Here is a 20,422-nt window from a genome sequence, read left to right on the forward strand (position 1 = left end):
TGAGCACTCGTATGGTTTTAAAAATAATAAACATTCATAAGATGTTAAAGAATATACCTTAGTGAAATTTTCACTTGGCTCCAACTACACCGGTATTAGCGGACGTAGCTCTTATTGTAAATCCCTACGAACGTTCTTCGATCTCCGAATCAGGTTCACGACTGGAATATTTGTTCCTCTTCTAAATTACACTAGAAATATAGAAGATATTTTTCGTTGAGATGGAACACTAAAAACCGGCACAACTCTCAGACTTGGAGTAACCAAGTTTTTCTTGTTTTTTGAAAGGAGATTTTCGAGAGCCTCCTTTTTGGAATTTTGGGAAGAGCCGAAAACCAATGAAATCTCATTCCAATCTTTCGGTTCACCTTTTCATAAAACAAATGAAAATCTTTTTGTTATTTCTAATCTTTAATTTACTTAACGAATTTAATTAATTAAGCAATTAAAGATTCTAAAAATATTTTTATGCCAAATTAAGGTGACTCGATTTTTGTGCATAATTTTAAGAGAATATCATGCAGTGATTTTTATTTGTGTGCAAGTTTTAAATTATGGTATGATGAATATTTTCATATTACATAAATCAATACCATATTTTATAAAAACTTAATGTACTATATTTTAACTTAATTAAAATATAATTTAATTATTAAAGCTCATTTGAACTTTAATAAATTAGCATCGATGTGATAATTTCAACTTATTGTTATGATGATGCACACTTTAATTTCGAGATCACCAATGTCCAAATAAGACAAGTGCACTCCCTTTGACTATTTTAGCAGTCATGCTCTCAAAATTACTATAAGCTTTTATAAACTGTATTTATAAGCTTATCGATTGATCATATCAAACTTATTATCTCAACAGGAACAAGTAAACCAGTACTTGTGTGACCCTCAATGGTTCAGGGATACAGTTAGCCGTGAATTCACAACTCTTTGTGATTCAGGACATAATTCTTTTGTTCGGATTTACCATAATTTGCCACATTCTATGTATCAACCATTGATCATGAGAATGTCAGAAATCATATTTCTTATTAAACCCATCGAATCATGGTAAGAGCGTCTAGTAACATCGCCCCATGATTCCCTAGGTATCACTGATAATGCCTGCAAGAACCAGTAGATTATGATTAACGTACAGTACGGTCCCTTCATCTCATATATCCCAATCGAATCTGCAACCATTGGTTCATCGAGGGTTACATAATAATTTGATCACTATCTGACACATCTTTGAGAATGAATAGTGGCATCACATGTACAACTAGAGAACCCCTTCTCTAATGTACATCTCATACTCATGGCCAGAGATTTCATGCACTACTATTTCATCAGATCACATAGGATATCTACACCCGTAGGTGAGCGGTGAATTCCCGACTACAATGCACTGGCTCCTACATTTGTCGCAACTGTACCCAATCTCGCCACCTGATGACTCTCCTGGAGTCGATAAACGAGTCAAAGCACAGCCCTAGCATATAGAGCCCCAGTGTTGTCCCGGGTTGTAAGGACTAATGGTGTACAATCATAACCACGGATTTATCCTCTCGATTAATGATAACCACTTGGAAAGTCCGAGGGAGGATAGTTCGGTATAATCATCATATGACTATCCATCTGCATGTTTGGACATTTCTAAGTCCTTACCAAGAAACGATGTACACAACATCACAGTTGCTAGTCTCGAGCTCAAGCAACATTTATCCATGTTTTAGGCGGCTGAATCGACTAGGAACGAATTTAGATTATACAGTGTTTACAAATGAGTTTCAATATCGAATTACGATTCATTTGTATTAAAGTATAATCAAGGACTTTATCTATGCTGATTGCATGGGTATACAGATAAAGTAAAACAAGACCATAAAAAGTTAAATTATATTAAAATAAAGATTGTTTATTACACTTGAGTCAATAAATTCCCTAGCCAACCTTTGGCTTATAGAGCATTTACTCTAACAGCATGAACCTCTTTATTTGTCATCACATTAATAGTACTCAACCAACATACTTCCACTCCTTGAGAATTCGAACTTTTGGAAAAATGACAAGTAACAAGCACAACTGTTGAGAACAGCGACCTCTCAAACTGCTCTGTATTATTTCAGGATAGTTTAAAATTTCTCATATGTAGAGAAGAATAGCACGACCATTATAGTTGCTTTTCGAATTCGCCGTCACTTGTATGTGATTTGTAACTGAGAGTAAGCTCACAGCATTAACAATTTTAGTTGGCTCAACTAAAAATGTGCTGTTGAGCTTGCGTTAACACAGTTAAAGCACATGGCATTCACCGTTTGGAAAACAAAAATCTCAGGCAACAACAAATATGTTCAATACAGTTGAAAGGCAAAGAAAAAGGACAAGAAAAGAGATTTGCACAACAAGAGGTATACTCCTTTTCTCAAGCTTGGTGAACAAGTTGCCTCATTAGTTCTTCCACTCATAACATAGCTTTTAACATAACAACCACCTCAAAAAATTACACTTACATGGATACCAAATGTTTTATATTCAAATGTCAGAAAACATATATACCAAAACTTATGGTTTACGCGGTCTTCTCAGAGCTCAATACAACTGCCAGTTAAAAGGGCCTAGACACACGTAAGAGTTTACGGCCGAATCTGGTACGATACGTAAATGAATACATGAGTTTTTGTGTGTTACTTTCAAGTCTGGTCGTTCAAGGATCCCTTGGGCAGAAACAACATCCATAGGCACCCTAAATTAAAAAAGAAATTGTTAGAAGGAACACAATCAAATGATTCTGACAATATTTTGTATAACTAATAAACGAAATGGAGTGCTAGAAATTAGAATATCTTACCAGTACTTTCACCTTGGTCATGCGATAATCAATTATTGCCCCCAAAGATAGCCCCCAAAGATAAAGGGAAATAATAAGAAAATTAGGGGTAAATAATCCCATGGATGTAACCTTGCCGCTTGAAGCTAAACTCAAGATTATGCCTCACGTTCTTGAACCGAGTCATGACGGGTTAGAAATTCGATTATACAAGGGTACAATTGTTCTGCAGCCTGCGATATCAGTGAGCATTCAAAACCAAGGATGAGAATTATAAAATAGATAAGTAAATTTCAAAAGGCAACAGATGAAATTTTCATACCAGCCGTCCTCCCACCAAGTCGTAATGGGCATAATGTGGACCGCCAGGCTCTCCAAATACTTTATAGGTGACCAAATGTTCGGGAATGAGCTTCACAGTTTCTGATTGACATAATTGGAAGAAGAATAAAAAATTTGTGGAAGTTTGTCTTACGGATACTATTTTGAGCTGCAATAGAAAGCAAACCATGTACAGCTTCTGGTGGACAAATCAGGTCATGATCTCCCGCAAGAGCTAAGACAGGGACATTGCTTTCATGAAGATGATCCTTGTAGAAAAATTTACCACTTCTGTCCCGGAGTCCCCCCTCTCGTAAAGCTGTAGCCAGCTGCAATAACACTTTACCAGGAATGGTACCTACCAAAAGTAAAGTTTCCATTAATCAGCGAATGAATGCATAACATATAAGAGATATCAATGCATACCTGCTGATAATGTGATAAACTAAAGAAATTTGAAGCTAGAAAATGCATAGACATTTCTAGCACTTCACAAGATGCGTTAAACAAAGATGACTACTGTATCAAGAATGGACTAATACCCATAGCTTTTCTTTTCATTAAAACACTCTAAACGAACTAGTTAATAGATATTGCTCACAAAATAATCAGATTGCAGCTGGGAAATTACAGGAATGGTGAGACATGCTATCGCTTATCATATAACTTGTTAGCTTGACATAAACTAAGACTCTCTAAAACAACAATACCAGATTGCCATGGCATTTACTGAAGCTTATCGTAAATATTCATGAGTTACGCATCTGTAGTTAAGGACAAGTAGATACCCTAAAGGGGAACAAGTCTCAACTTACAAAAGTTGTTTAAAACAAGTTTCTTCAAAAGGTCTGGGTGCATCATATCCTGTGCTGATATCAAGTCATTCAGCCATGATAAGACATAAGGTGGCTGGGAAGAAAGAGGGTAAGCTGCAGATAGCAATGCTCCTAAGGGAACAATCGGCACATTGAGAGCTTGTGCGGGATCAGCCTGAAGGAAAGAAACTTAAATTACATAGAACGTAGCATACGAAAATAAAAAAATTTCCATTGACCTCTAGGAAACCAAAAGGTAAGAAATGCTACTTACAAGGGGTAAGAGCAGTTTGAGTGATGATTTAGATGATGTGTAGTCAAGTGATGATCCCAATGTAACAACAGCTGCCACTCCAGGATCTCTTCCTCGAGAACCTTTAAGAGAGTACATAGAAGAAGGAAAAAAACTGCTTGAGAACAGAGAGACTTCATGTGTCAATCAAAACATATGATAAAAAAAGACAAATATGAAACTTCTATAACAGATATTACAAAGATATATACTTTGACAGTCAAACATCGAACTACAATTCTAGCCACATCAAAACAGCATAAGACATATATTGATGAAATGGAATTATGGTAACAAAAAATACATCAGCAACATGCTAAAAGAAAAAGAAACAATTATGTACCAGTCATTTTCTGATGGAATGAAACAAAAAAATCTACAACTAGAGAAGCAGGAATATTGAGGAGCTAAAGGATAAGAAAGAAAATAAAATGACCATAAATCCAGAAAGTACTCCGTGACGGAGAGAAAGACTTTGAGCAGTTTCACAGGAAGGGCCATAAACATGTGATTAGAGAATGATTTGCAGAACACGGTTAGCTTGGAACAGATAAGGGAGACACTAAAAGCCATTTACAATCCAGAAATGACCTTGACTATTCGTTTCTCTTGCAGTTTTGCAAGGTTTATTTGAGATATTCAGATTGCATACAAATATAAAAAAACTATGTCAAAATTTCCTCAAAAAACGGTCAACTAATTCCTCTGTGAATCCTTCGTTTCAGGATCTTCTCTAATTTCTTTGAATGGTAAAGAAGCAAGTAGCTCACCACTCGAACCAAAGGCAACAATCCATGACCAACCAACAGCTCGATGGTAGAGCTGATGGTGTTCCAAGATATGGGTCTTGGATTCAAGTCACAGTGGGTTAGTGTGAGATAAAAAAAAACACAAAAAGAAAAAAAAAGAATAACAAAGAAAATATCTGAAGACTGACCATAGTACTAATACATAGATAACAATAGCCCACCAATCCGGAGCACAAACATTTAGGCCTAACCCGTATACGTTAGGATTCAGCAGATTTGAAAAATAAAACAAAGCAAAGAAACTTCCCATTAAATATCCTACTTCAAGCAACAAGTCAGCAAAAAATTACTCTCTCTCAGCAAAATGATTAATAATTTATGTGGTGACAAGAAGAATAATCAATAAAGCAGTTACGGAGTCTAATAGGAATCGACTCACTGTATCGTGATAACAAGGCATATAACAAGATACCCCCCATGGAGTGCCCGATAGTAAGTATTCGACCATCCTCCGGTTTGCTCTGAGACCTTATGTATTCCATCTAGAAGACACGGTAAAGGTAAATGATTGGGACTATATAATATAAAATATACGAGGTAAGAAGGAATTAATTTCTGTTTTCAACAGAACTACAAAAGTTAACAATAAGTATGGCTACTCCACAGAGAATGTCACCTCACCGCGGAAGGAATATCTTCTTCCAGATAATGATCAAAGTCCCAGTCATATTTGACAATCAGGTCTAACTGTTTCTGGAAATCATCTACAGTAGTCATTAGGCGTCCTTGAAGATCAAAAAGTTGAGGTGAGAGAGAGCGCTGACCTTCTTCCACGATATCTACTAGTCTCTGACTTAGGTCCCTAATGTGGCCTGTTATACCAGAGTTTTGCCTCGTTTCTAGCAAACTTAAAAACTTTCCCCTTATTTCTATAAAACGTTCAAAGATAAAGGAATCCTCTAATAGCTTTGATATCTGATCAAACAATTTAGCAAACATAATGTTCGACTGAGTTTCACTGAGAAAACCGGAAAGTCTTTCTGATAGTCGCATAAAAGTTTCCGTCAATTCTGTCACCAATCTAGATTCATCCACTACCGTTGCATTCCCTGGCAGTTCATTATCGACCACAGCTATCTCAGATTTCTCCAAGGCAGACTGCTGCTCCATAGGGGGAACCCCATTGGTTGCATTCTCTACAGCAATTTCCATTTTTTCAGATACCTCATCAGCTGACTTCTCAACATCCTTGATACCCGACTGTTGCGCACTCAGCCCAGCTCCTCGAACTTCTAGAATCCAGGTATCAAATCCGTACCCACACATATAACGGGCAAACGAAGACTGCAGAGCAATTCATCGTGACAAAAAACAAAAATAATTAATTTTGCATATTACTTATTTCCCTTTTTTCATGATTGAAAAGTATAGCAGGTAACCATGAATCCTATCCCACTAGTCAATAAGAATTACAAAATTGGTACTCGTTCTGATGCTAGGTTGCATCGACTAATCAACTAGGTTCCAATGTATTACACGACCAATGGAGCAACATTTGAGTTTTAGCATTTTGTACAGATGGAAACTTTTTCCATCGAGGAGCTCCTAGCATTTCAAGAAACTTCTTACTATATCAAGAAACTTCTTACTATATCAAGAAACTTTTTCCATCGAGGAGCTCCTAGCATTTCAAGAAACTTCTTACTAAATCAACATCGTCCTACAAATAATGGCATGACTAGTACGAAATTATGCCCACATATTATAGGTCACGTTTATCAAGCAAGAGAATCCACATTGTTCCAGAGATGACAAGCATACTAGGCAGCCCGGGGAGAGAGAGAGAGAGAAGTAAACTAACTCCATTAGAGAGATCATATCCAATGGCATTTGTTCCTACGCCAGACAGCAGCATTAGGGGATGTTTTCTTCGTGGAGCCTATCCTCAGAAACAAAAATAAAAAACACACATCAACCAATTCATTGTAGTTTTACAAGAATGGCGTCCATACAAATCTGAACTATGGATGTAACTTAGCAAGATTTGAAATTTGTAGCACGAAAGACCAATATATATTTAATTAGGAGGATAACCAGATGCAAAATTGTACAAGCATACATTTTGCGCGTCTACACATAAAAAGAGGTGGGAAACTCAAACAATACCTCTGGCGAGGGGTTGTAGCGCCAGAGCGCAAGGCTCCATTCGGAATTGTCAACCGAGACGTAGTGGAGCTCGTCGGCGGTGCATATCGGTGGCTTATCAGGAAGCTTCTTCGCTGCTTCCGCAGCTATGTGAGGTTCTGTCTCATCTGTTGAGAAAGCTCTGATTTTGAAATCGTCGACGACCAGATGGCGAAAGGTGGCGGGACGGAGGAAGAGGATACGGTGACTCTGTGAGAAGTGGAAGTGGAGGCGATGGTCACGGCGGAGAGTGGCCGCAGCGATGTGAATCACCGGGTTAATACTAGATTGAATGATTACCATATTTGATAAATTCTCACTCTGTTTTTTTGTTTTTAAAAAGAATATATATGGATTTGATTTTTTGGTTCTCTCTTTGAATTGTAATGGAATTTTTTTACGCATGTAATGGATTAAAGTCCATTCACATCACCACAGCACTGAACGCCACGTGGTGTACTGTGTTGGATTATTGGATATGTTTGAAATATATACACCACAACTGTTTTCATATAAAACAGCGGGCCGTGACACATAATGTGAGCATGATCACGGTTACATCCGACTGTTTACTCGGCAAGCTTCAACTTCAAAGTCACTCGATTTGACATTTTATTAGTCTACTCGAGAGAGTGCTGAATTCTTATTATACAAAAGAAGATTTTATGAGTTCATACGTTGAATATTTTCTTATTCAAGATACAATAACGATGCTATCTTGGAAATGGATCGGATCATTTTTGGATTTGAGCTGAAAGAGAAAACTTAAACGAGTTAAATTACAATTTGCTGTAAAGATTAGAGTATGAGTAAAATTTAGACATGGTAAATGATAGGAGAAAAATTATAAGTGAAATATGAAATTAAGTGGTCAAATGATACTTTTGAAATTACACATAAGTTTTATAAACATACCAAAAGTTCGTTACCGTCACATCCTGAGAACGAAGCGTGAGACATTTGATGTTGTTTAATAATCACACAATCGAAAAACAATAAGTCTCGTAGTAGAATATGAACTCAAACCAATCTATTTTATAATTAGATCAAAATAAACTTGTATAATGAAATTCCCAAAAAGAAAAATAAAAACATCAGAGAAACGTTTTCACAACTTTAATAAAAAACGATGTAACATGAATAAAATAAGATTATAGATTTCAAATCTTCTTCATCGATCTTAAAACATATTTTGTTCATCTTCTTCTAACTGATCAGTTGGGATGAGTAAGATGTCAGTATTTAGAAAAACACTCGGCAAATGGAACCGATCGATCATAACGAATAATAAATACATATACATTTATATTATTTGAAGTATAAGCATGCCAAAATTTATATTATTTGAAGTATAAGCATGCCAAATACAAATCGAAAGAGAACATGACAAATGACAATCAAGCGAGAATTAACTTAATATTCTTCAGTTCCTTAATTTTTAATCATCTAAGGTGAGGCCGTGAAATAACAATAATCACATCGTTTAGGGGTCATACCAAGACTTATCAAAAGATCGGAGATTTTTTACCATTTCAAATGCAATGTGTATTCACATTTTTTCAAACACACTTTCAAATTATTATATAAAAATGAACCAAACTAATCAATTCATGTATCAAACTAAGGAATATGACAAGCTGACCAAATTTTCAAAATACATACACATATATTTTAAAACATAAGCTCACTTACGATAATTCTAAAAAAACATAGAGTGCAAAGGGGATTTCTCGAAAATTCTTCTTATCTCAATCTCGAAATCTTGTGCTTCTTGAACAGAAAATTCTATAGCGTTTTGCCTACTGCTATAGTCCTAATTTTCGAAAATATGAGGTGAAAGATGTTTATTTTTTGAATGACAATAGGTTCTATTTATAGTTGCAGAGGATATCGCGATAGATACTTATCTTCAAATTTCAAAATATCGTGATCCGAATATTTAAATTTTATTATGGGTTGTAGATAGATGATGATTACAATAGACTTATCTTGCACATATTTTATCTGAAATATATATTTTGATACATGTACACAAATTTCAAAATTCTTGTATTTATTTGGTTGAAATTTCAAATTTCTTGGACCAAATCTCATACAAACTTGAAAATGTGGCCAGTCACTTTCGAGTAATACAGAGTTTGAAAATTTGCGGGCTTTACGATTTAAAATTTCAAAATAAAGACACGAATAATTTTTTTTTATTTGAATATGATAGATATACAAGATGTACATATTTTTTAAAATAGGTTTAATTACATTTTTATTAAATAAAAAAATAGAATGTTTTGTAATTTGAGGAAAAAAAGTTTAGGTTTATAAAAAAAAAAATTTATGACACTAAAATTAGTTACTTTATGTGTTTCAAACTTAATAATATAATAATAAGTATATATTGAAATTATACAAAAGTTTATAAACATACCAAAAGTTAGTGACTATACAAGTTTTAACTTTAACTAATGTCATTTTCACGTTGTGTGTATATATATTTAAAAAATTTAATATAGATTACATTAAAATTTAAAATTTTGTGATAATTTTTTATATAATGAGTAATATGATTATTAAATTTAAAAGTTTAAAATATAGATAAAATAAAAAAACTATTTTATTAAAATATGGTAGATAATAAGATGTTTTTTTATTAAAAAAAATAAGAATGTTTTGTAAATTTGCGTATTATTTTTTATTAATAATCAGAGATTGCAAATTTGAGTTTTATTTTTGATATTTCAGTAAAATAGATACTCGTAAAAATCTTATTTGTCTTAAACGTGATGGAAAACTACCGGCCCATTTCAAAGAAGTTGCAAAAACAAGCCCACTCTAAAACCCCGCCACCCTCTTCCCTAAGCCTCTCCCTCCGTCGTCGGAAATCCACAAGAAGCATCGCAGATGGCTTCCAACGGTGAATCAAGACAAGTTGGAGTGAACAAAGTATTTATTGGAGCTGGTTGTAACAGAATAGTTAACAACGTCTCGTGGGGTGCCTGTGATTTGGTCTCTTTTGGTGCTCAAAACGCTGTTGCCATTTTTTGTCCCAAGGTTTAAACTTTTGTTTTGATATGTGAATATTATTGAATACCCATTACCGAATGCTGGTTTGTTTAATTTGTGTTGGGGGTTTTTTTTTTTTTTTTTTATAGAGTGCTCAAATTTTGGCCACTCTTCCGGGCCACACGGCATTTGTAAACTGTACCCACTGGCTGCCTAGCAACAAGTTTTCATTCAAAGGTGCCATATTTAACCTTATTTCTCTTGATATACTTCTTTTGATTGGTCGTGTGCTTTTGTAGTATTTTCGTGGAATATATTGGGATTCAGAAATTTGTTCATTATTTTGTGTAATCTGTTAAAGAATCGAACTTTATTTGTGTCTATGATGCAGGTTCTTGTTCTGTTTCAGTATGCGGGTTTAGTATTTATTGGTCAATATGTTAACAGTTTTAAATATTGTTTTGCTGGCGATATCTTTTTCTTTTTAACGATCATATGTCTTAAGATTTTAATGAAGTGGGATGCCGGATGCAAATGGTTTATAGTTGAAAATTGTTTCATATGTTAAAGTTTTGAACTTTCTGTGGCAACTGCTTCGTGGTTGCTCATGTGTTAATGCTGAGTTCATACCTACTCAGATTTCACATAGAAGTAGATGATAGAGGAACTTGACCTCCTGAAAAGTAGAGCTCAGTGGAAGAAACACAGAAGAAAGCTGCGATTTTGCTCACACTCATCTCTTTCATTACTCCTAGTGGTGCTTTTCACAGACAAATATACAATCGGAAGAATAGAATGAACAATAATGGCTCAAAGCAAAGTGGAAAAACAACAGTGCATCAAGATGGACAATGACACTATAATAGAATGCTCCCGAGGAAGAAATAAAGAGGAAGCTGGAAATTAGTGGCAGCAAACTTATCTCCTTTTACCACTCCTAACGCTGCCTGTTCATAAATGAACAATTTGTTGCACATTTCCACTGAAACTAATCGGAAAAAACTTGTACGACTAAATGAACACTGGACAGTGGACAAATCCAGATAGACATTGACCAAAATGAAAAACAATCTAAAGTTTATTCCTAAACCTAAGAATGGAAAGTTGTAAATGAAAATTGGAAATTTTGGAAACTTTTATTAACTATGCTTATTGCTATTACATGCCTTCATTCCAGGCTTAACGTCATGCTGTAATATTTATAAGATTTTGAGTGATACAAATTTTTTGTTACTCATGGTTATATGGTTTATGTGGTGAATGTGTCGGTTTGCAGCTAAGCATTTGGAAAGGCATTATCTGCTATCGGGAGATGTGGATGGAGTTATTATTTTGTGGGAGCTTTCTCTTGTAGATAAGAAGGTAATTTTTAAATCGTTCTCCTTTTTGTTTCTGTGACAGTATATCATGCTAGTGTGCTAAGAGAAAATGAAGTGCTTATTTAAGTTGGATTGTATTTGAAAATTCTTTTGTCAATCTTGTGCTAAATTTTTTTCGATTTCATGATTTATGGCTTTTTACGATTTGCTGTATATCATGGACGGTTTTGGTATAAACTTGCAGACTGATCAGTGGTTCTTCGTGAGAGGGATTGCATTTGTATTTAACAGATTCCAGAGTCTAGAATGTGTTGGTTGCTATCTAGGGTTTTATGGATAGTGTTGCCAAAGAAGTTCTCATGTTGATTCATGTCTCCTGAAGGATAGATATTCCAGATTATGGGAACTTTCTTAGAAGGAAGAAAGACTGAGAGAATGTACTACTGAGTGGTGGTAGAAGATGAAATTTCCTTTCTTCCATTAAGGCGTTAGTAGGAAGGTATTCATATGGATTTCTTCTCCATTAATTAAAGTATTCTCCAATGTAGATGAACCTGATGAAGGAGGTGACAGTCATTCATGAATGCACAAATGCCTGGAATTAGCAGTCTAGCATCTAAAGAGGGGCCTTTTATGTCTAGAGACTATGTTGCTTAAGTTTGTTGGGCATTCTAATGGATGATGCAATATTGTGCTATAGATCGGTAGCTCAAAGTTGAGAGATATTTCTTATTTGCATGAAGTTACTTTCTAGGTGGACTCTTGGAATGTTCACTTAGAATATGGCTTCCAATTGGAGGGTGTTCAACTTTCTACCCTTCACAGCTTCTGAAGAAGTGATGTCAGGACTAGAATGAGTATTCAGGCTATACAGGATCAGTTCCTCAGATTTATAATTCATAGTTCAAGGAAAAAGGGAACAAAATGGGGTGAGATGACCTTTTTTTAAGGTTTAATTTATATATTTTACTTGGAAGGTAGTATAGAGAGCAATGGACTAAAAGTCTAAAATAATGTACATTTAACGAAACAGGCAGGGTGACCATCTTAATTGGAATTATATGAGATTAAGAACCAGCTTTATCTTGGCTGATGATATTTGTATGGACTGAATATGTGTCCAGCATTGAACTTTAAATCGTGAAGTTCAGCAATCAAGTCATTCAACATCTACTTCAATGGGATACATTGTTTTATGCTTGTTACTTTCATACAGTACCTTCTGTATTTTGATTTTGGGGTAATTCTCAACATATGTAAGCCAATGACACCCCTCAACATGCTTGCAAACCCCAAAGTCTATAAAATGTCTATTTCTTTCGATTAATCTACTTTCTTACCTCATTTTGCTTATTATTCATATTTTCATTTATATTTGGGGGCATAAATGATCATTACCATACTTTGCTCCTGTTATATCCTCTAAGCCTGTAGCCAACTTCGTTTGTAGTGGAGGAATGTCTTCCAAGTACCAGAAGCACATAAAAATGGTGTTACATGCTTTTCAGCAATTATGTTGTCTCATTCAGATGCTCTATTTGCATCCACATCTTCTGATGGTACAGTGAAGGTGTGGGAAATAATCTTTCCATCTAGCTCAGCAGGTGAGTTACTTGTATTATATTAAGTCTAATTACGCTCTTTCAGTTTTCTTTATTTGGTCATTGATATTAAATTCTACTTTCGTATCGTGAGTTAATATTTTGCTCTTGATGGTTCAAATTGTCAAATATCTATTTCTTTTTACAGTCCATTCCATAGTTGTCAAGGGCACAAGGCGCACCGAGGCGCACCGAGGGCTCTGGAGCTTGAGGCGCAAGGCGAGGCGCGCGCCTTACCGAAGCAAGGCGCACGTTTTTAATTATTTTAAAAAATATATTTATCTTAGAATAATATATTAAAATATGAAATAATTAAGTCACAATGTCACGCAAAACAACAAATAATTAATAAGTTCATAATAATAAGTAACACAATTAAAATTCTTCAATCATCCAAATCAAGTTCATCTTCTTTCATCGAATCATCAGAGTCCCTAGAACTTTCGAACTTGTATTCTTCTTGATCTTCACCACTTTCTTGATCAACATCAATTTCTTCTTCCTCTTCATCCAAAAGAAGTGAAATTGGCCTTTTTCTGGTTGTTTTGGATGTAGATGCCCTTACCTCGTTTGAAGAAGATGAAGCACGAGATCTAAAACCATAAATCGGTTCCCCAACCCTAGACGCTCGGCCTACATAACCCCGTGTCAAATCTTCATCCCCAAAGACTAGATTATTTTCTTCATTGTCCAATCCTCCCATCAACCATTCATTGCTATCATCGATATCATCCAATGAAATAGGATCAATTTTGTCGCGCAAATCATATCGACGTTTCAATGCCCTGTTATATTTAATGAAGACTAGATCATTCAAACGCTTCTGCGCCAACCTGGTTCTTCTTTTCGAATGAAGCTGCAAAAATTTTAAAATACATTCATCCTTCATGAATTGTTCAAAATAATAACTACAATTAATATGTCAAGACTCAAGAGTATCTATTCAATGTTAAAATTTAAATACTTACATGCTGAAACACACTCAAGTTCCGCTCACGACCAGAAGCACTGCACGTAAGGCTGAGAATTCTCACAGCAAAATCTTGCAATTGTGGGGTCGTATTCATGCTGTCGTCACTCGTCACGTTGTTGGCTGTATTTCTGTGGCAGTCTTCACAGCTCTTGTCGCTTATTTAATTTCTTACCTGGGCTGCTAGGGTTTGGGATTGGGCTGGGCCTTTTACCTTTTAAGTTAATATTTTAAAATGCAACTTCTCTGTTACAGAATTTAAAAAAAAAAAAAGCAATCTCAGGCGCGCCTAAGGTGCGCCCGAGAGCCCTTCCAATCCGCGCAGGTGAGAGGCGCTCGTCTTTGACAACTATGGTCCATTCACTCTTTATTACTTTCTAAATATTTTTATTTTCTGTCTTTAAATGTTTTAACTGTCAAGTTATTTTTCCATGTAAATTCTGAATCACCATAACTATGCAGCGATGGCCTCTCACATTGTTGCTTAAATAATGAACATCATGTAAAAGCCTAAAGGGCATCATGATATGTTTGACTCGTTTTAGGATGGTAGTGCGTAATGAAGAAATTGGAGTGTTTGCAAAAAGTATATGCTGTCAGATATAGAATAATGAGTTGCTGTCAGATATAGAATAATGAAAGGCGTATCCTAACTATCATACCGTATTTCATTTGAAATATTGATACCTTATATCCTCGTTCTTTATCTTGGTGTAGTTGCTGATTGAATCAATTTATATTACTTGCTATTCATTGTTTACAACTGTAATATTTGGCGTTCCACAATAGGTTTTCAGTTTGTCTCTCACAAATTCATGTATTATAGACGATGGTAAATGTACCATAGTTTACCTCATTAATACATGTATTCAGTTTATTAGATGTAATTTGGACCTAACGTCCTAAATTCAGTGATTCTAATAGCTGTTCATCCGAAATTTCTCAGGTGACTGCAGATTATCTTGTTTAGATTCCATAACTGTTGGTCAAAAACCTATGGTCGCTCTTTCGCTCATGGAGTTTCCTGGAAACAGTCATTATCTAGCCCTAGCAATGGGCGGGTTGGATAACAAGATTCATATCTATAGTGGTGAAAGGACAGGAAAAGTGTGTGGTTGAACCCATTCTTCGTTTCTGTTCTATTACAATTAATTTTTTTTTTATCTACCAAAATGAACTTGTCTATGGTCATTTGATGCAGTTCATTCATTCTTGTGAACTGAAAGGGCACACTGATTGGATCCGTAGTTTGGATTTCTCTCTACCTCTCTATGCTAGCGGTGAAACATCTAGTCTTCTTCTAGCTAGTTCATCTCAGGACAAAGGGATACGCATATGGAAGATGACTTTACGTGACTCTCTTGGCAATAAAGAAATCAGCAGCTTGGCTTCTTATATTAAGGGTCCGATATTTTCAGCAGGTTCATCCTCCTACCAAATATCTCTTGAATCCCTCCTTATTGGACATGAGGACTGGGTGTATTCTGTGGAATGGCAGCCTCCTCAAAGCTCATCTGTTGATGGCGTTGAATGTTATCAACCTCTTAGCATTTTGTCTGCGTCCATGGACAAGACAATGATGGTATGGCAACCTGAAAAGACTACATGTATATGGATGAATGTGGTTACTGTGGGGGAGTTAAGTCATTCTGCTTTGGGTTTTTATGGTGGTCATTGGAGCCCAACAGGGGACTCGATTTTAGCTAATGGTTATGGCGGATCTTTTCATCTCTGGAAAAATATTGGAACTAGTTTTGACGATTGGAAACCACAAAAAGTTCCTTCTGGACACTTTTCAGCAGTTTCAGACCTTTCATGGGCTAGAGGTGAGGAATATCTGCTGTCTGTTAGTCACGATCAGGTAAGAAACTAATGAAATTCCATTCTTATAAGGAGTATTGCCTCAGGAAGAATTTTTCTCTGTTCTGGTTTCTTGACAAGAATATGGAACTAGTAGATTAATATTACACTAACTCTGTGTTTGTGATTTGAAAGATATTATGAATAAAATCTCGCATGCTTAATTCTAATGTCCTTACATTTATAATTTGAAGTAATTAATTGCTCTTCCATGTTTTGCAGACTACTCGAATATTTTCTCCATGGTGCAAGGAATCTTCTCTAGAAGATAGAGAGACTTGGCATGAAATTGGAAGACCTCAAGTTCATGGTCATGATATTAATTGTGTCACATTAATTAGAGGAAAGGGGAACCATCGGTTTGTGAGTGGAGCTGATGAGAAAGTTTCCAGAGTGTTTGAAGCTCCTCTGTCTTTTCTGAAGACATTGAATCACTCAAATCCACAACAATCGAGTTTCAATGAAGATGTTCCTGTAAATATGCAAATTCTAGGTGCAAATATGTCTGCTCTAGGGCTCTCTCAGAAGCCTATATATGTCCAAGGTGAGTTGGCTGTCTAAAGTATTTTGATTTTGTCACTAAGATACTATAGGCATTCATTCATTCAAAAACACGAGGTTAAATTAGTTGAAACTGATTGTCTTGATGACTCTAGTTTTACTCCATTGAAGCCATCTTTCCATGTGTTGGTCAGTTGGGTTCTGATATTTGTCCTTAAAAAAATTTGTTCCTTGGTGCTTAGAATAGAAATTTAACTCCATACCTTTTTGTTTTATTATATACTTTTTGAAATTGGTATCTAGGCCATTTTATTGACCAGGTTAAATTTCTGATAATTTTTTTCTATTATGATTGTTATTGTGACAACTTTGCTTGTCCTTTCTCTATCAGCTACCCATCTGATATGATTCTTTCAGTTAGCTTCACGCCTTCAATGGAATTTTGCATAAGTTCTGGACCAAAGTAACACACACTATATGCCTTAAGAGTTATTGCAAAGAAAAATTTGTTCAACTAATGTTCATCACACCAAAAGAATAAAATCTTCATAAATTGACGTGAAACAATTAATAGTTTTATGTCATTTAGAAATAGCAGTACAGGTCAATAATAACATGTTAACGATTTATTTCTAAACTGCTTTTCTTAAGAAAAGCATAGTAGCATGTTATTATATGTCCTGTTAGGTTTTTCCATTTCCTTTGCGACTGTGCATGATCAACATCACCTGGTAAATTGAGTGTAAATAACATCTGGAATTTATGTTGTCTCCTGTGGCTACTTATCCGATGTAACCAATAAAGTATTTATGAACATAATTTCTGTTTTCAATAATTTTTCTTGGTGTTGTCTGATCAATTCTGAATGGTAGAAATAAAGTGCCGAGAAGACTAAAACTTTATTAGTCTCTCCTAGTCCTAGTTTAGAATAGAATCATCACCTTTTTACACAAATGAAAATACATTGAAAAAAGTACGTAGAAAATCTTTTTATCACTTTTAATCACCCACAATTAAACCTTTCTCCTTCTACAGCATCACCTGATTCAACAGAAAGAAATAGAACTGAAGACATTGATACCCTTGAAACTATTCCAGAAGCAGTTCCAATGGAATTGACAGAACCACCAATTGAGGAGCAGCTTGCATGGCACACACTATGGCCGGAATCACACAAGCTATATGGTCATGGGAATGAACTATTTTCTTTATGTTGTGACCACGAGGGGAAGCTAGTTGCTTCATCCTGTAAGGTATATTGTGTTTTTCCCATTTATATGGTGTTTAATGTTTTACATGGTGCATAAATGTTCGGTCTTTAGGAGTTTGTTCATTTTCTGTTTCACCCTGATAAGGCAAAAATGATGTGTGATGTATGAACTATGAAGCTATAAATTTTTTAAAGAACTGCAATTAATTTGAGCAAAATTCCCTAGGCTTTTCAATAATTGATGCCCTTTTGGCCAAGTATATTTTGTCAAAAGCAAAAACCGTGAAATTAACAATGAATTTTTTTTGGTTCATGGAACTTCTGAGAGAGAGTCGCTTTATACCATTTTATCCCAATTTTATATGACAACATGAGAGGTGCAAAACCACAAAATATTGTCATACCATACATTTAGGAACACACATATTTCTGTAACAGTAACCTCTGTATTCTGCCATTATAATTGTTGGCAGTAAAATTTATTGCTCACGGAACTATTTTGCATTCCTGACAAATGCAAATCATATAATTGTTCAACGAGTAAACAAGTTCTTAATCTTGCAGGCACAATCTGCATCTGCGGCAGAAATATGGCTATGGCAAGTTGGCGCCTGGAAGTCTGTTGGTCGCTTGCATTCTCACAGTTTAACAGTGACACAGCTGGAGTTCTCTCATGATGACAATTTTCTCTTGGCTGTCTCAAGGGATCGTCATTTCTCTGTTTTTTCAATAAAGCACACAGGTATGTTATATTTGCGTTCATTTGCTATTTTCTTAATATAGTTCAGTTATAAAGAGTGAATTGTACCTATTTTAATGAAGGTAATGAAAGCATTGAGATTTTTTTTATGATGCAGGAGTTGATGAAATTAGACATCAACTTATAGTCAATCAAGAAGCTCATAAAAGAATTATATGGGCGTGCTCTTGGAACCCATGTTGTCATGAATTTGCCACTGGTTCAAGGGATAAGACCGTAAAGATCTGGCAAGTGGAGGAAGAGTCATCTGTGAAGCTACTCACGACTCTTCCAATGTTCAAGAGTAGTGTCACCGCCTTATCGTGGCTGGGCGTTGACAGGCAAAGGAATTACAGCCTTCTTGCTGTGGGAATGGAAAATGGCCTCATAGAATTGTGGAGTTACTCAAACACCAGGATTGAAAATGCAAGCATAGAAGTGCCAAATGTTGCTGTCTTTGTTCGGTTCGATCCATATATATGTCACGTTTCTGCAGTTCGTCGGTTAAGGTGGAAAATGGGTGAGAAAAGTGGCGATCCAAGGAGCTCGCAGCTTGCATCTTGTGGAGATGATCATAGTGTGAGGATATTTCAAATCGATGTTGTTCAGTCTTAGGAGAGGTGTTCGTTTACAGGAAGTAGATGTCAAGTTGAATATAATGAATGATAAATTATACCTAGGATAAATTATATGATTTTAACTTGCTTGATTATTTTTGTTAATTATTTACTAAAATGTTCTCATCATATATTAATTAATAATATATTCTTAAAAAATGATTGAATAAATAAATAAAATTTCTAGAATTAATCGATTTAAAAAAATTAAAATATTATATTAATTATTAAATTTTCATTAATTCCAATTTTCGGAAAAACTAAAAAATCGATTAATATTATAGAAAGTAATTAAATTTTGATAATAACATAAATATGCATTTATTGTGATAATTAAAATATTAATACAAATTTGAATATTAAATAATGGTTAATAACAATTGTAATATTATGGTTAAAAATAATATAATAATAAAAATATGATCAATAATAATTAAATTATTTATAATATTACTCTAAATAAAAATTATTTTTAAATATTATTAAATTTTTTGAATTTATAATTATTTTAAACTTTAAGATATTAAATAAAAATTTAAATTAATCAAACATCATCCTTTCTCTCCCCAAAATGATTATATAATCACCAACAAGAGGATAATAATACATACAGTGGGGGTCAGGTGCGGGCTGAACGAGCCTATCACAATCTTAATCATACACACCAAACACATGATAAAGTGAATGATTAAAAATAAATCACCCTTTATTATGCACACCAAACAATGTCTGATTTACGAACATAACTTTTATTTCCAAATAATGTTTATATTCTATGCATGTGCACGAGTATAAAATATATCATTTAGCACAATGACACACATTCTGATTCAGGAAAGTACGTTATTTTAAAAATCGGTAAACCAAATTGCAACTACCTGAGTAAGCAATGACTCATCACCATAATGTTACCTTAGCAAAGTCCATATGTACAAATAAGCACATGCCTTCATTTCAAAAAAAAAAAAATAATAAGCACATGCCTTAATCATAACTTTAAAATTGAAGAAAAAAGAAATATATTAATTTCTCTTAAACTTGTGCAATGATAATAGCCACACTTATTTTCAAATCACGAAAACTCTCGTGAGACGATTTTACAGATCAATTTTGTGAGACAATATATTCTATCAAAAATGTCAAACAATATCATTTATAATGCAAAGTCTTGATACACATGATCCTCCGTTGGCAGATGGGGTGAGGTGTGGTAGAGTCAGCAATTTAAATACTGAGTCAGAGATTACCAATTTCGTTGTCAGAACAAACAAATCTAATAAATTAATAAAAAAAACATTTTCCACAAAAATAGTACCTATATTCCTCGTACGCACAAGCCCACTAAATAATATGAAATTATTTTTTTTATTATTACAATAATAATTGTATAATGACAACATTAATCCAGCACGCAGTATTTGAGC

The 20,422-nt window shown here is 34.6% G+C and overlaps 2 protein-coding genes across 2 annotated transcripts; one reads left to right on the plus strand and one right to left on the minus strand.

The window, feature by feature from the left end:
* Positions 1–2,389: 2,389 nt before the first annotated feature.
* LOC142543602 (uncharacterized) lies at positions 2,390–7,561 on the minus strand. The gene is made up of 10 exons (XM_075650959.1): positions 7,167–7,561; positions 6,862–6,939; positions 5,682–6,344; positions 5,440–5,542; positions 4,234–4,334; positions 3,960–4,134; positions 3,332–3,502; positions 3,146–3,246; positions 2,845–3,056; positions 2,390–2,739 (listed from the first exon to the last, which is right to left on the minus strand). Exons 1-9 carry the CDS (start codon positions 7,485–7,487, stop codon positions 2,982–2,984), a joined length of 1,788 nt encoding a protein of 595 aa, XP_075507074.1. The 5' UTR covers positions 7,488–7,561; the 3' UTR covers positions 2,390–2,739; positions 2,845–2,981.
* Positions 7,562–9,968: 2,407 nt separating this feature from the next.
* LOC142543603 (elongator complex protein 2) lies at positions 9,969–19,067 on the plus strand. The gene is made up of 10 exons (XM_075650960.1): positions 9,969–10,229; positions 10,331–10,418; positions 11,458–11,543; positions 12,951–13,104; positions 15,018–15,178; positions 15,273–15,932; positions 16,154–16,475; positions 17,468–17,685; positions 18,207–18,384; positions 18,500–19,067. The coding sequence occupies exons 1-10, from the start codon at positions 10,080–10,082 to the stop codon at positions 18,994–18,996; spliced, it is 2,514 nt and encodes an 837-aa protein (XP_075507075.1). The 5' UTR covers positions 9,969–10,079; the 3' UTR covers positions 18,997–19,067.
* The last annotated feature ends 1,355 nt before the right edge of the window (positions 19,068–20,422 follow it).

This window comes from Primulina tabacum, chromosome 4 (assembly GCF_025594145.1).
Source record: "Primulina tabacum isolate GXHZ01 chromosome 4, ASM2559414v2, whole genome shotgun sequence".
Classification (NCBI taxonomy): domain Eukaryota; kingdom Viridiplantae; phylum Streptophyta; class Magnoliopsida; order Lamiales; family Gesneriaceae; genus Primulina; species Primulina tabacum.